Here is a 17,966-nt window from a genome sequence, read left to right as displayed (position 1 = left end):
TGCTGTCTCTCCAAATCAAAAAGTTCAATACTGAAAAATTTTATAATTATGCAGTCATGAATTTATAAGATATTACATAGTGAACTAAAAGATTCACTCATCTATACTAATGTGGCTGAACAATTTACTGTTCCATGACATACTTGCATCAGTCCACAACATGAAGTTACAAAAAACCCAAAATTATATTTCCAATGTGCATACACAAAATTGAAACATTATATATGACTGCCAATGAGCAGATAACCATACTTCAGTGGTTAGTTTTTTTTAATGTTTTATATTATACTTAGAATCTATTTCCCCAACTAGACAAGTTGCAAAAGCAATATACAATGTAACTGAATTAATGTTACAATGTTACTTTAGTGATTCCAAAATCACATGGCTATTCAGTGTCAAGTTTTATGCCATATTTGCGATAAAGCACTATCTTAGACAATCTGTGTATTTGGAGGCTACAATAAACATTATTGTTGTTTTTTCTTTTTAAAATTCAATATTTTGCTTTTACTGTTTTTCCTTTCGACAATTGCCCAAAATTTTCTATAATATCACTAGTTATCACCATGATTTCAAGTTCATTTTATAGAAAATTTGAAGTTAACTTGTTTTCTTCATGTGCATACCATACTTACCTTCAATTAAAGAGCTCTATTTATGAAAATTATGCATGTAATCTAAAAAACAAAAAAAAAACAAAGAAAAAACAAACACTTTATATAAAAATAATATACATACAGATGAATGAATGTGCAAATTAAGACTGGCCAGTCGCTGTGTAAATCCTGAAAATACGTGGGTGTGTTGCCACTGTATAAATGAATTGTATGTTTTTTATTGTCTTTATTCATATTTATATGCAAATTTGTTATTGTTACATTTGTTATGTTGTAAGTTTTTTGATTGGGACAATCATTTTTTTTTAAGAAGGGGTAATGTGTAACCAGGCTATAAAAAACAGCCAAATTCTTTCATAAAATTTTAATGATAAATTAAATTTTATTATTTTAATTTCAAATCTTGTGAATTTAAGTAAAAATTATTCAAAATTGATTTTTCTATTTTGTAACATTATTTGCTTGGAATGTGTTACTTAACTTATTATTTTCCTGCTTAAACATGTCAGAAATTTTTACTTTATCACTTTCTAAACACTTTTGATTATAAAACAGATTTTGCTTTTAGCACTTTGCATTAGGTGCTTTTTTTAAAAACACCTTGGCTTCCTTGGCTGATTAAGTGTGAAGCCCCGGCATGTTCTTTAAATAAACTTCTAAATTCTTAAGTAAATGATTTCACCTTTTTGTTACAATAATTTTCATTGGTTTTAAAAATAAAATTACTTTTAAATTTTTTATGGCTAATATGGTTACCTGGAGATTGTCCTTGGAAAAATATAATTTGTTTTCCAACTTAAAAATCAGTCTTCTTTGTAATTTCGAACAAGCAACATCGCTAAAATAAATTGACAGTATAGAATACAATTTCGGTGCTTGTCTTGGATGTGTTTATCTTTAACTGTATTTTGAACATAGAACTTTGATAACATTTGGAAAAACTGGACTATCTAAAATATTGAAATAACATTACATAAACTACACATTGGTGTCCATCATAAAATAAAAGAATTAATTACTGAAATGAAACATGGAGTTTATCATTTGTGCAACCATACCGGGGCAATGACCCCCCTCCAAAATATCTGTTGACTGATCGGTCTTCGGTGGTCAGTTACCACTTGAGCATAATTTCCCCCCACAACTATTTGGAGCTGCCGAACCGACGGTCACATATCCATAGCATAAATAAAACACATTTTCACACTAACATATTTTGTAGTAATATTTTTTATACATGTCTTTTTTTCAGCTTATTTTGCGGCCATATTCTAAAGCACTACTTCAATATACAATTCCATTCAAATATGCAACATGCTCTTTTTACAAACACTTGTAGATTATCAATCAGGAATGGATGGGCCAGGTCAGGATGGGACAAGACAGAATGGGGAGGAACAGAAATAGACAGGACAGAGATTCCCAACTCCACAAAAAATATAATTTCCAGTAAGTACCAATTTGTTATTCTTTCGTCACTTCAAACACTACAAATGAATACAGTCTCTTCTTGAAAACATTCTTCATTCTTTTCCAGGGAAAATCCACAGCTTCAACAATGGTCAGCAAATATGACTGAAACACAGAAAAGTATTTTACCTATCAAACAATTCTTTTTCCATACTTCTCAAAATACAGCAAGAATGTAACTTTCAACAACTGTACATGGACCTTCATTTGCCCATACAAGTGTGGTTCCAGATTTAATAATCATTTGTCTTTAGGTAATAGACTGTTTCCATAATAATATTATGAACAGCTCAAAAACAAATGTTTTTAACCTTTTCTATCAAATATATATCTACTTATAAAGAAGTGTACTTTTACCACTTCTTATAAAGTGTTACCATAGTAAGTGTCAATTGCACAAATAAAACATATTCATAATTATTCTATTTATACACATATTTTCTCTTCCTTCATTTGGGGCATGCTCAACATAAATATTTTAATTCTAATACGCTATGTTATATATTATTTGTACTATCATACACGAATTACCCATCAGAAATGGGATGGACCGGGTCAGGATGGCTTTGGATAGGCATGAATGGGAAGGAACTGGAATAGACAGGACAATGTTCCCATCCCCTACAAAGTATCAATTCCAATTATTAACATTTTATGTTCTTTCATCACTCTATACACTATATAAACATATATACATTATACAGAAGTATACTTTTACCACTTTTTATGAAGTGTGACTATAGAAACTGTCAAAAAGTGTCAACTACATGAATATGACATATTTTCACACAAAAATATTTATTTATCTATTCTAGTCTTTTCTATGCTTTTAATAAAACTATGTTCTACATTAATATTTTCATTCAGGTATGTTATATATTATTTGTATAAACATATCAGGACAACCAATCAGGAATGAGATGGGCAGGATCAGGATGGAGTCAGAAAGGATGAATGGGAAGGATCTGGAATAGACAGGACAGTGATTCCCACCCCCACAAAAAGTATCAATTCCAATAATTAACATTTTTAATTATGTCATTTTTTCATATTAAAACCTTTCTAATGCACTTTTATATTCCTTTTCTGCTTCATAATAAAGTTCAATCAATCGCTGACTATACATATGAACTGCAAATAAAAGTCAGTTGTCATTGGCAGTCTATTGACTTTTTCTATCATATATACATTTTTACAAAGAAATGTACTTTTACCACTTCTAATCAAGTTTAACTATAGCAAATGTTCATTGCATTAGTAAGACATATTTTCACATGAACAATTATTTTTTCATATTGAATCCATTTATACAAATCCATTCTCTGCTTATTTTGTTCCCGTACTCTACACAAGAGTGGTTTCAGATTCAATAATTATTCATACAACATAATAGACTGAATAAGTAACAATATTATAAACGTCTCCAAAAAGTCATGTTTTCGACCTTTTGTATCATATACATATATTTACTTACAAAGAAGTGTATTTTTATCAATACTTATAAAGTGTTACTATTGTATGCGACAGTTGCATGCTAAGACATATTTTCATACTAACATATTTCATAATAAATTCATCTCTACACATCTCTTATTTTGTGGCCATGCTCTATATTAATATTTTATTTCAAATATGATATTATTTGTACATTCATATCTGGATTACAAATCAGGAATGGGATGGGCTGGGCCAGGTCAAGATGAAATGGGGTTAGGACTGATGGGAAGGAACTGAACTACAAAGGACACAGATTCCTACCCCCCACAAAAAGTATCAATTCCAATGATTAAATTTTTTATGTTCTTTCTTCACTTTATAATACTACAAATGAACACAGTCACTTTTTTCACATTCTTCATACTTTTCTAGGGAAAATCCAGTACTGCTATTTTGGCTTGCCTTGATGCTGGACACCATTTTCCTGCTTCAACTTGCAGCTCAAACTGAAGAAAAAATGAACTGGTATAAGTACTGTAAATAAGCATGGCAACAAGAAATATAAATTAATCCTGTAATTCTGCATATACGTACCAAGTAGAATAACATATTACCTTTCAAACAATTCCTTTTCCAGACTTTTCAAAATATCGTTGGAGTGTAGCTTCTGAAAACTGTACAAGTGTGGTTCCAGATTGAATAACTATTCCACTTCAGATAATTAACGATTTATAATAATATTAAGAATGTCTCGAAAAATTCATGCTTTCAAACTTTTCTATCATATACATACATCTACTTATAAAGAAGTGTACTATTAACACTTCATATAACATTGTGAATATAGAAAGTGTCAAATGGACGAATAAGACATGATTTCACACTAACATATTTCATATTAAATTGATTTATACACATCTTTTCTCTGATTATTTTTTGGCCATGCTCCACATTAATATTTTAATTCAAGTATGCTATATTATGTATTACCTATACAATCATATCAGGGTAACCAATCAGAAATGGGATGGACAGGGTCAAGGTGGAATTTGATAGGATGAACTGGAATAAATGGTATAGACAGGACAGAGATTCCCATCCCAACAAAAGTATCAATTATAATAATTAACATTTTTAATCATGTCACTTTTTATAACATTTAGATGATCTTTTCTTGCTTCATATTAAATCCTTTCTATTGCAATTTTATATTCCTTTTTGGCTTCATAATAAAGTCCAATCAATCCCTGACTATACATATGAATGGGACATAAAGTCAGTTGTCATTGGCAGTCCATTGACCTTTTCTATCATATATACATTTTTAAAAAGAAATATACTTTTACCACTTCTAATCAAGTTTAACTACAGCAAAATTTAATGTTCATTGCATTAATAAGACATTTTTTCACATGAACAATTATTTCATATCGAATTCATTTATACAAATCCATTCTCTGCTTATTTTGTTCCCATGCTCTACACAAGAGTGGTTCCAGATTCAATAATTATTCCATTTAAGATAATAGACTGAATCCTTAACAATATTATAAACGTCTCCCAAAAACTAACGCTTTCAACCTTTTCTATCATACACATATATTTACTTACAAAGAAGTGAACTTTTATCAATTCTTATAAAGTGTTACTATTGTATGTGACAACTGCATGCATAAGACATAATTCTATACTAACACATTTCATATTAAAGTCATTTATACACATCTTTCTGCTTATTTTGTGGCCATGGTCTATATTAATATTTTAATTCAAATATGATATATATTATTTGTACATTCATATCTGGATTATAAATTAGGAATGGGATGGGCCAGGTCAAGATGAAATGGGGTTAGGACTGATGGGAAGGAACTGAACTACAAAGGACACAGATTCCCACCCCCACAAAAAGTATCAATTCCAATGACTAAATACTGTTTTATGTTCTTTCTTCACTTTAAATACTACAAATGAACACAGTCACTTTTTTCACAAACATTCTTCATACTTTTCTTGGGAAAATCCAGTACTGCTATTTTGGCTTGCCTTGACGCTGGACACCGTTTTCCTGCTTCAACTTGCAGCTCAAACTGAAGAAAAAATGAACTGGTACAAGCACTGTAAATAAGCATGGCAACAAGAAATATATATTACTCCTGTAATTCTGCATATATGTACCAAGCAGAAAAATATTACCTTTCTTATTCCATATTTTTCAAAATAACATGAGAGTGCAACTTCCAAAACAGCTGTACAAGCGTGGTTCCAGATTTAATAATTATTCCACTTCAGATAATACACTGTATCCAAAATAATATGAAATTCCTGAAAAATTCATATTTTTTCTATCATATACATACATCTACTTATAAAGAAGTGTACTTACACTACTCCATATAAAGTGTGAATATAGAAAGTGTCAATTGCATGAATAAGACATTTTCACACTAACATATTAAAATGATTTATACAAATCTTTTCTCTGTTTTTTTGTGGCCATGCTCTACATTTATATTTTAATTCAAATATGCTATATTATACCTGGTCAGGATGAAAAAGATAGGATGAATGGGAAGAAATAGTATACACAGGACAGAGATTCCCACCCCCCACAAAAAGTATCAATTCCAATGATTAACATTTTTATGTTCTTTCTTCACTTTAAATACTACAAATGAACACAGTCACTTTTTTCACACATATTCTTCATACTTTTCTGGGGGAAATCCAGTACTGCTTCTTTGGCTTGCCTTGACACCATTTTCCTGCTTCAACTTGCAGCTCAAACTGAAGAAAAAAATGAACTGGTATAAGTACTGTAAATAAGCATGGCAACAAGAAATATAAATTACTTCTGTAATTCTGCATATTATGTTCCAAGTAGAATAACATATTACCTTTCAAACAATTCTTTTTCCAGACTTTTCAAAATATTGTTGGAGTGTAACTTCTGAAAACTGTACAAGTGTGGTTCCAGACTGAATAACTATTCCACTTCAGATAATTAACTATTTATAATAATATTAAAAATGTCTCAAAAAATTCATGTTTTCAAGCTTTTCTATCATATACATACATCTACTTATAAAGAAGTGTACTATTAACACTTCATATAACATGTGAATATAGAATTTTGTCAATTGGATGGATAAGACATGATTTTTACACTAACATATTTCATATTAAATTGATTTATACACATCTTTTCTCTGCTTATTTTTTGGCCATGCTCCACATTAATATTTTATTTCAAGTATGCTATATCATGTATTATTTATACAATCATATCTGGGTAACCAATCAGAAATGGGATGGGCAGGGTCAAGTTGGAATTGGATAGGATGAATTGGAATAAATGGTATAGACTGGACAGAGATTCCCACCCCCACAAAAGTATTAATTCAAATAATTAACATTTTTAATTATGTCACTTTTTATAACATTTAGATTATCTTTCCTTGTTTCATATTAAATCCTTTCTATTGCACTTTTATATTCCTTTTCTGCTTCATAAAAAGTCCAATCAATCGCTGACTATACATAGTCAGTTGTCATTGGCAGTCTATTGATCTTTTCTATCATATATACATTTTTACAAAGAAATGTACTTTTACCACTTCTAATCAAGTTTAACTATAGCAAATGTTCATTGCATTCATAAGACATATTTTCACATGAACAATTATTTCATATTGAATTCATTTATACAAATCCATTCTCTGCTCTATTTTGTTCCCATACTTTACCGGTACACAAGAGTGGTTCCAGATTCAATAATTATTGCTTTTTGCACTTTTAGCATGTATAAATTTTGAGTTCTGCTCAACCCGGGGGCTAGAGGGCATGGACGGTAGCATGCATTTCCACTACCGTCCATGAACAGGCTAAATCAAACCTAGCCTGCAACATTTTTTCATTTTTGTCGTGTTGAGCGACCTGCGAAGTTTTCACTGTTCTCTATTTCCATATAAGATAATAAACTGAATCCATAACAATATTATAAACGTCTCCAAAAACTCATGTTTTCAACCTTTTCTATCATATACATATATTTACTTACAAAGAAGTGTACTTTTATCAATTCTTATAAGTGTTACTATTGTATGTGTCAATTCCATGCATAAGACATATTTTCATACTAAAATATTTCATATTAAATTCATCTATATACATCTCTGCTTATTTTGTGGCCATGCTCTATATTAATATTTTAATTCAAATGATATATATTATTTGAACATTCATATCTGGATTACAAATCAGGAATGGAATGGGCCCGGTCAAGATGAAATGGGGTTAGGACTGATGGGCAAGAACTGGACTACAAAGGACACAGATTCCCACCCCCACAAAAAGTATCAATTCCAGTGATTAAAATTTTTATGTTCTTTCTTCACTTTAAATACTACAAATGAACACAGTCACTTTTTCACATACATTCTTCATACTTTTCCAGGGGGAATCCAGTACTGCTTCTTTGGCTTGCCCTGACACTTGACACCATTTTCCTGCATCAAATTGCAGCTCAAACAGAAGAAAAAATGAACTGATGTAAGTACTGTAAATAAGCATGGCAACAAGAAATATAAATTACTTCTGTAATTCTGCATATATATGTACCAAGCAGAAAACATATTACCTTTCAAACAATTTCCAGACTTTTCAAAATATCGTTGGAATGTAACTTCTGAAAACTGTACAAGATGGTTCCAAATTAAATAATTATTCCCCTTCAGATAATAGTTTCTATCCATAATAAATTATGAATGTCTTGAAAAATATGTTTTTTCAACCTTTTCTATCATATACATATATCTACTTATAAAGAAGTGCACTATTAACACTTTATATAATGTGTGACTATAGAAAGTGTCAATTGGATAAGACATGATTTCACACTAACATATTTCATATTAAATTGATTTATACACATCTTTTCTCTGCTTATTTTTTGGCCATGCTCCACATTAATATTTTAGTTCAAGTATGCTATATTGTGTATTATTTATACAATCATATCTGGGTAACCAATCAGGAATGGGATGGGCAGGGTTAAGCTGGAATAGGATAGGATGAATTGGAATAAATGGTATAGACAGGACAGAGATTCCCACCCCCACAAAAGTATCAATTCTAAAAATGATCATTTTTCTGTTATTTCTTCACATTAAACACTATAAATGAATACATTAACTTTTATGGGTCACACTAACATTAGAATATCCTCTCTAAATTCTGAGAAAATCTAGTCCGTCCACTGCACTCAAATAAAATTTAAGTTGATTGCACTTTATTGTTTCTTCCTTTCTCCATAATAAAATTAATCAATTGAACTTTAACATTCCTTCCTTATTTTCTTTCTTTTCTTCCTGAGAAAATCCAGTCAATCATACTTGTTGTTTTTCCTGTCCTGATACCATATAAATCACAACATTTAAATGATCTTTCCTTGTTTCATGGATGTCTCTTCCTTTCTTCATAAATTCCTGTCCACTGCACTTCGATATTCATTTCTTGCTTCATAATATAATTCAGTCAAATGAATTTTGATATTCTTTTTTTGCTTCATAATAAAATCCAGTTAACTGCATAATGATGCCCTTTCTTGCAAAGTGATACAAGTTCATTCTCTTGCTTCCTTAAACTTTTTATGTTCTTTCTTCACTTTAAACACTACAAATGAACACAGTCACTTTTTTCACACACATTCTTCATACTTTTCTGGGGAAAATCCAGTGCTGCTTCTTTGGCCTGCCTTGACACTTGGCACCATTTTCCTGCTTCAACTTGCAGCTCAAACTGAAGAAAAAATGAACTGGTATAAGTACTGTAAATAAGCATGGCAACAAGAAATATAAATTACTACTGTAATTCTGCATATATGTACCAAGCAGAAAAATATTACCTTTTAAACAATTCTTATTCCATATTTTTCAAAATAACGCGAGAGTGCAACTTCCAAAACAGCTGTACAAGCGTGGTTCCAGATTTAATAATTATTCCACTTCAGATAATACACTTTATCCAAAATAATATGAAATTCCCGAAAAATTAATTTTTCACTTTTAATGCTACAAATGAATAGAGTCACTTTTATGGGTCACATTAACAGAGAAAATCCAGTCTGTCCACTGCACTTAAATAAAATCCAAGTTGATTGCACTTCAATGTTTCTTCCTTGCTCCATTATAAAATTGAATTAATCGACTTTTATGTTCCTTCCTCATGTTCTTTCTTTTCTTCCTGAGAAAATCCAGTCAATACGAATTGGATGTTGTTTCTTCCTGTCCTGAAACAATTTAATTCACAACACTTTGATAATCCTTCCTTGCTTTGTGTTAAATCCAGTTAATTGCACTTTGATATTCCTCTACTGCTTCATAATAAAGTCAAATCGATCGCTGACTGTACATATGAACGGGACATAAAGTCAGTTGTCATTGGCAGTCTGTTGATATGGAAGAAATGCAAATCCTCACAATCCCCGATTCCATCTCTCAAAACACAGAGGAACAACCATCATCTTAACATTGCCGGCACAATGTTGCAGACCAGTCGCTCCAAAAAACGCCACAATCTAGCGGACATATAGACACCGGATTGTCCTCGAAGGCAACGTTAGCATGTCTCAATCAATAGTAAAGGAATCTGTCAGGGCTTTGCACCTGTAGCAAAAAGCAACTCTGCCAATATTTTGAAGCAACATCTTCTCCCAAGTAGTCTCCAATCCATTGCACTTTGATGTCTCTTCCTTTCTTCATAATAAAATTCCATTCACTGTACTTCGATGTTCCTTTCTTGTGTCATAATTCAATCCAGTCCTCTGCACTTTAATATTCATTTTTTGATTCATAATAAAATCCTGTCCACTGCACTTTGATGTCCCTTTCTTGCTTCATAATAAATTCCAGTTCACTGCATAATAATGCTCTTTCATATAAAGTGATATAATCTATTTAAGTTTGATGGTCTTCTTTTGTTGTCTTAAACGTTTTTGTTCTTTCTTCACTTTAAACACTACAACTGAACACAGTCACTTTTTTCACAGACATTCTTCATACTTTTCTGGGGAAAATCCAGTACTGCTTCTTTGGCTTGCATTGACACTTGACATCATTTTCCTGCTTCACCTTGCAGCTCAAACTGAATGAAAATAAACTGGTATAAGTACTGTAAGCATGGCAACAAGAAATATAAATTACTCTTGTAATTCAGCAAATATGTAAGGAAGAGAAAAACATAATTACCTTTAAAAATATCACGAGAGTGTAACTTCCGGAAAAAAACTGTACAAGCGTGGTTCCAGATTTAATAATTATTCCACTTCACATAATAGACTCTATCCATAATAATATTATGAATGTCTCGAAAAATTCAAGTTTTCGACCTTTTTTTTATCATATACATACATTTGCTTATAAAGAAGTGTACTTTTACCACTTCATATAGTGTGAATATAGAAAGTGTCAATTGGATGAACAAGACATGATTTCATACCAACATATTTCATATCAAATTGATTTATATACATCTTTTCTCTGTTTTGGGGCCATGCTCTACATCTATATTTTAATTCAAATATGTTATATTATATATTATTTGTACAATCATATCTGGGTAACCAATTAGGGATGGGATGGGCAGGGTCAGGATGAAATAAGATAGGATGAATGGGAAGAAATGGTATACACAGGACAGAGATTCCCACCCCCACAAAAAGTATCAATTCCAATGATTAACATTTTTACGTTATTTCTTCACTTTAAACACTATAAATGAATACAGTGACTTCTATGGGTCACATTAACATCAGAATATCCTCTTTTCATTCTGAGAAAATCCAGTCTGTCCACTGCACAATAAAATCCAAGCCGATTGCACTTTGATGTTTCTTCCTCGAAGGTAACTTTAGCATGTCTCAATAAATAGTAAAGAAATCTGTCAGGGCTTTGCACCTGTAGCAAAAAGCAATCTTTTGAAGCAACATCTTCTCCCCAGTAGTCTCCAGTCCATTGCACTTTGATGTTCCTTCCTTGCATTTCATAACAAAATTCCATTTACTGCACTTTGATGTTCCTTTCCTCGATTCATAATTAAATCCAGTCCACTGAATTGTTAATATTCTTTCTTCCTTCTTAAAAAAATCTCGTCCACTGCATTCTGATGTCCCTTTTTTGGCTTCATAATAAAATCTTGTCCACTGTTCTTTGATGTACCTTTCCTGCTCATAACAGAATTCAGTTAACTGCCTTATGATGCTCTTTCTTGCAGCCTGCAATGGTCACAATAAATCATTACATTAAATACTACAAACAAGAACATGCACAAACTTTTTTTTTTGTATTTTTTTTTTTTTTTATTTTTTTTTTTTTTTTTTTTTTTTTGTATTTTTTGTATTTTTTTATAAAACCAACAATCACACTACACACACTACCATACAAAACAAGCACACATGACTTTTCACATATTCTTCTTTTCACTTCCTGGAAAAAAAACCAGTACCGTGCATCGAAGATAGTTACCATAATGCTAATTTTGCAGGGTCCTGGAAATTGCTGGGTCCTGGGACAATCCAGTACTGCATGCAATGTTTGCCATTATTAACAATGCCTCCTTGGCTAATTTAGTATTGTCTTTCAAGTATTTATAGTACACATAGTGTTACTGGTAACATATAACACAAGCTTTCAAACTCCACATACACAAACAGCATACACATACAACAACAACAATCACACCACACACGCTACCATACAAAACAAGCACACAACTTTTCACACATTCTTCTTGTCACTCCTGGAAAAAAACCAGTACCGTGCATCGAAGATAGTTACCATAAATACTAATTTTGCAGGGTCCTGGAAATTGCTGGGTCCTGGGACAATCCAGTACTGCATGCAATGTTTGCCATTATTAACAAAGCCTGCTTGGCTAATTTAGTATTGTCTTTTAAGTATTTATAGTACACATAGTGTCACTGGTAACATATAACACAAGCTTTCAAACTCCACACATACGACAACAACAATCACACCACTTAACTAAGAAATGGTTTCAAAGAACTGGCAAGAAATTTGACTGTTTAGTATACATTTAACACCTTGAATAAATGTAGTTTGGGCATGATTTACAGATAGATATGATAATGTTTGATGATAATGATGATGAGTAATGATAAATGATAAGGATAATGATGATAAGAATGATGATAAAACAGATGAAGATGAGGAGGAGGAGGTGGAGAAGGAAGTGGAGGAGGAGGATGATAATGACTGATGATGGTGATAAACAGTGATGCCAATTCTGTTTCCTTGGAAAATCCACATACACCGGTGGGTTTGCCCAACTCCCCTCCTAAGACCCTGACAACTATCAGCAAACTTTTAGTTTTTTAAAAGGCTGACAAATTGCATGGGTCGGAGGAGGGGAGGGGGGATTGGGACTAACCAACAAGTGTCTGCAGAAAAATCAAGTACTGATGACTAAACAGATGATGATGATGAATAGAGAAGATGATGATGAATAGAGATGATGGTGATGACTAGATGATGATGATGTATAGATGATGACTAGATGAAGATGATGATGAAAAGAGATGATGGTGATGACTAGATGATGATGATGATGAATAGATGATGACCAGATGATGATGATGAATAGAGATAATGATGATGATGATGATAAGTAGATGATGATGAATGGATGATGATAATGAGTAGATGATGATAAATGGATGATGATGATGAAGATTGGATGATGATTGATGGACATGAATGATAAGCAGTGATGCCAGTTTCCTTGGAAAATCCACATTCACCGGCGGGTTCGCCCAACTCCCCTCCTAAGACCCTGACAACTATCGGCAAACTTTTAGTCTTTTAAAATAAACTGAGAAATGGCTGTGATTATAAAACATGCTATATTCAAATTTATTATTAGTAGTAGTAGTAGTATTTGGTTATCAGAGATGAGCTGTCATCTTCAGTCATGTTCTGCAAGAGCTGAGCAGACTAAGGTGTTGGTCTATAGGCATGTTTCTTTGTCATGGCCACAGGTTCACTTCCCTTCAATCTAATTTCTCTTTTAAGAGAAAAAAGACAGCCCCCAACAGCAAGGAAACAGCAGCCATGACCAGAAAATTGCAAACAAACCATCACATAAGCCTACTCGACCAACGCAGAACATTATGGAAAATAGGAGTACATCTTTGATCATGTTCTAAATCTTGATGCTGACAAATGGCATGGGGCAGAGGAGGGGAGGGGGGATTGGGACTAACCAACAAGTGTCTGTAGAAAAATCAAGTACTGATGACTAAACAGATGATGATAGATACAGAAGATGATGAATAGAGATGATGGTGATGAATAGATGATGATGAGGATGAATAGATGATGACTAGATGATGATGATGATGATGAATAGAGATGATGATGAATGGATGATGATGCTGGCTAGATGATGATGATAATAAGTAGATGATGATGAATGGATGATAAAAATGATCAATGGATGATTATAATGTTCAATGGATGATGATGAACAGATGATAATGTATGATGATGAAGTAGCTTAATGTTAAAGTATACTAAACACCCTTATTTCTGTCATGTTCTCCTCAACCACAAGAAGGGAGGAGGTGTGAGGCCATTGGCTAATCATAGGACTTAACCCCCCTGCCCCAAATAATCTGCATAGGCACATGAGGTCGACGGGGCCTAGTTGACCTGCGTGGTACAAAAACCTGTACATCTAACTCTGGCCTACCCTCAGGATTAACCTCTAATCCCTGAACCACCCCTCCCAGAGACTCCCTGTCTCTGGTGTTCCCTGGGAATACCTGGGATACCTGTGGCACAAAAGGAGCGGGCACCTCTACCTCTGGGACAAGAAGAGGTGGGAGAGGCACCTCTACCTCAGGTACAAAAGGGAAAGGATCCACCTGGGGTACAGGACCCACCTCGTGCTCCACAGGATGACCACCCTGAGGAGCCCCTTCCCCAATACCTTCGACGTCAGCGGCGGGCGTATCCTCTGGGATTACCGCAACATCTACAACAGGACGGACGGGGTCCTGGCTAGCGAAGGGAGTCACCTCAGTAGACAGCTCCTCCGTCACAGCCAAAGCAACGACCTCATCACTACCGGGAGGTAGTGCCCTCATAGCCTCGGTCACCTCAGTACCTGAAAGTAGAAAAAATATGTAATAAGAAAAAAGCAGCCTTGATTTTGTACACAATGCTCTAGTCATAAATTTAATCCTGAAACTTATAAAACTGTTCTAACAAGACTTTCAAATCCATCATCTCTTAAATATTACATAATGATGAGCCTTCAGAGCACAAATTTTTAATACCAGTACCCCATTACTACTGTTTGCAGATCAAACTGCCCCTTCAACTTTTTGTTTGTTATGAAAATTATTATCGACGAAATTTCAATCTACGCAAGGTATAGGTTTTATAGAAAAGTATATCATTGAGCCTTTAAGTTATGCAACACTTGTTGATCTAATTGTCATATCCATAAAAACTGATTTATTTGATATTCAAACTTCTGCAGAGTCTTCCGTAGCTTAACTTTCGCAAATCTAACTCCATGATTATAGATTTAGTTTTGTATTTTATTTTTTGGTGGAGTTTAGCTTCATCTGTATGTGAATTGATCTACTATTTATTTGAAGTCGTTTGTAGGGATAATACACGTTTTTTTGTGTATTAACGTCTGCAGAAGCCCGGGGGATTGTTTGTGACCGAAACCGAAGGTCGAGGTCACAAACATATCCCAAGGGCTTCTGCAGGCGTTAATACACAAAACAAACGTGTATTGTCGCTATTCTTGCATAAAAAAACATTACACGATGACTAAATGCATTGTTTTACTATGTGATGACTTGACGATTCCGGTACATTTTTTATTTACCATTCTTGTTGTTCTTGGAAACGGTAAACATGTTTTAAATATCCATAACCGGTGCACACATAACAACAACACTACTAAAAACGTGATTTGAAGGTTTTTGAGCTTCTTATTTTTATTTTTAGTTATTACAAACGTTACATTACACATAATTTTGCATATAACTTAAAAATTTGATAAACAGGAACACAATTGTTTTAAGAGTAACAACTTTACATTCGAATTATTTTGAGTACAAACAAACAGAGTACGGATGAGTACGAAGCTAGTGACTAGCTTTCGAGGTTTATTATATGAATTCTGCGAACAATCAGGTAAAAACAAACCGACTGATACTAACAAAAATCATTAATATAATACCTAAAAACGGGCAACAGCACAAGTTACACGTGATACTTATTTATTCACAGTTATTTACAATAATTGAACAGACGCTTTGTAAAGGGAGTAAACTCTAAGAGAAGCTAGAGCGTACATTGATGGGGGCAGTACGTTTGGGGTTGGAAACTGATACAGCTAAACATACTATGGATTGCATTGTATCTGCATTGTATCTATAATGCTACAAGAAGAGGTTATTATGGAAGAAACAAGATGAAGATGCCAAATATCAGTCTGCACAGAAATACATACATACATCCCTGGCAAAGCATTTCAAAAATAAAAATCATGTATTAACAGCACGTGAATTGCCTTGTTTGCACACAATTTTTCTCCCCTTTATACATGGGCGGATCCAGTGAAAAAAGTAGTTTTTATGCAAGACTATAAATAAATACACTATTTCAGTTATTTACATACAGGCAGTTGATAAGCCTTGTCTTCGTTCATGGAAAGAACCAGTTATAGACTCACATTATAAGTCAAAATAATTCGACGTTTAGTTTGTTGTATATTTGTGACGGTCACTCTAAAAGACCAAAATAATTGAGGATAAATAACAGAACCCGTCATGTAAAGTTATTGGTTTTATCGCTTGCACATTATATGTAACATTAATGGTGTTAAGGGGAATTATGTTAACTTTTACATAAATTATTGAGGAACTGAATCCCACTTTTGATTAGTCTAAATAATGAGACCTCGGGTAGACCGGTTTTACATTTTGATATATTACGTTGTCAACCTAAAAGGGATATCAACCAGTCAAAAAATATAACGATATTCAACTCTTGAGTAAAATTATTTGGACTACCTTTTGATGCATGTAAGTTGTATTTAAATTTATCTTATATTCGCAACAGCGTCAAATTAGTTAGACTAAAGACTCATACTCTGTAAGAAATTGCCGACTTTTTTCAATTAACGAAGCATGGTCAGTTCCGGGAATCAAATTTATGTCCTTCAATCAACGATGAGCGAATCCAACAACTCGAGTCAGTCACGTTTTATAATTATTGTGGAAACTAAACACGAGGTTAATTATTTAAAAGAAAAGTCTGCAGCAAAAGGTACTGAAATTTAGGCAGAACAAGAGCTGTCTCCATAGGATGACACATGCCCCCGATGGCACTTTGAATGAATAGTTATGGCCGATGTTAGAGTTTAGGACCTTTGACCTACGGACCTGGGTCTTGCGCGCGACACGTCGTCTTACTGTGCCACACATTCATGCGTAGTTATTTTAAAATCCATGCATGAATGACAAAGATACGGACCGGACATGCCCATCATTGCACAATCATGAAATATGACCTTTAACGTCTAAGTGTGACCTTGACTTTTGAGCTACAGACCTGGGTCTTGTGCGCGACACGTCGTCTTACTGTGGTACACATTCATGCCCAATAATTTTAAAATCCATGCATGAATGACAAAGATATGGACCGGACACGCCCATCAATGCACTATCATGAAATATGACCTTTAACGTCTAAGTGTGACCTTGACCTTTGAGCTACGGACCTGGGTCTTGCGCGCGACACGTCGTCTTACTGTGGTACACATTCATGCCAAGTTATTTGAAAATCCATCTGTGGATGACAAAGATATGGACCAGACACGAAAATTGCGGACAGACCGACAGACGGTTCAAAAACTATAAGCCTCCCTTCGGGGGAATGAAAAGGCCTGTAACATACACAAGTGTCTTTTTTTTCACATCCACGCTACCTAAATGTAGTGTGCATTGTGGCAAGATTCATTTAAATTTTAAATGAAGATTAGATCTAGTACATCTGTCACAATCCAGTTAAACACCCATTCCAACAATATTTAAATCATCATTTCTCGGTCATGCAGCTTATGTAAACAAGTTCATTCAGTATTTTTTACTCGTATCGTAAAGGCAGAGTTACCTGTATAGAAGAGATCCAAAAATAGCTTCAGCATTGCTGCTTTTGTGACGTAAAGGTTCAAGTCTATCGGTTAAGAAAAGGCGAAAGGGCAATTTGATCTGCAAACAGTAGTAACCAAAATAAGGAAATCATTGTGATAATTATCAGCAAAAGCAGCAAACTCTTCAGCAACAAAAACTTGATGCCCACGGGCAGTATGTCGAGCCCGCCAGCTGTCAAAAGG

At 33.5% G+C, this 17,966-nt stretch overlaps 1 protein-coding gene across 10 annotated transcripts in view; it reads right to left on the bottom strand.

Annotated features, from left to right (window-relative positions):
- LOC128558707 (uncharacterized) overlaps positions 1-17,966 on the bottom strand; it is a 72,291-nt gene that overhangs the window by 39,446 nt on the left and 14,879 nt on the right. For 6 of the 10 annotated variants that reach the window (XR_008371877.1, XR_008371883.1, XR_008371881.1 and 3 more), the window contains exons 2-6: positions 14,535-14,711; positions 6,240-11,799; positions 5,536-5,617; positions 3,952-4,033; positions 2,078-2,195 (exon numbers count right to left, since the gene is read on the bottom strand). Coding sequence is in view for 3 of the 10 variants with exons in the window: in XM_053548866.1 (XP_053404841.1) it covers positions 14,182-14,711 (530 nt within the window). In the remaining 7 variants the exon portion in view is untranslated. Of the gene's footprint in view, positions 1-2,077; positions 2,196-3,951; positions 4,034-5,535; positions 5,618-6,239; positions 11,800-13,973; positions 14,712-17,966 lie in introns of those variants that run through there. The other 4 variants (XM_053548867.1, XM_053548866.1, XR_008371880.1 and 1 more) reach the window with 3 other exon arrangements.

This window comes from Mercenaria mercenaria, chromosome 7, assembly GCF_021730395.1.
Source record: "Mercenaria mercenaria strain notata chromosome 7, MADL_Memer_1, whole genome shotgun sequence".
Classification (NCBI taxonomy): Eukaryota; Metazoa; Mollusca; class Bivalvia; order Venerida; family Veneridae; genus Mercenaria; species Mercenaria mercenaria.
The sequence above is the reverse complement of the archived record's forward strand: the minus strand, read 5'-3'. Positions and strand labels throughout refer to the sequence as shown.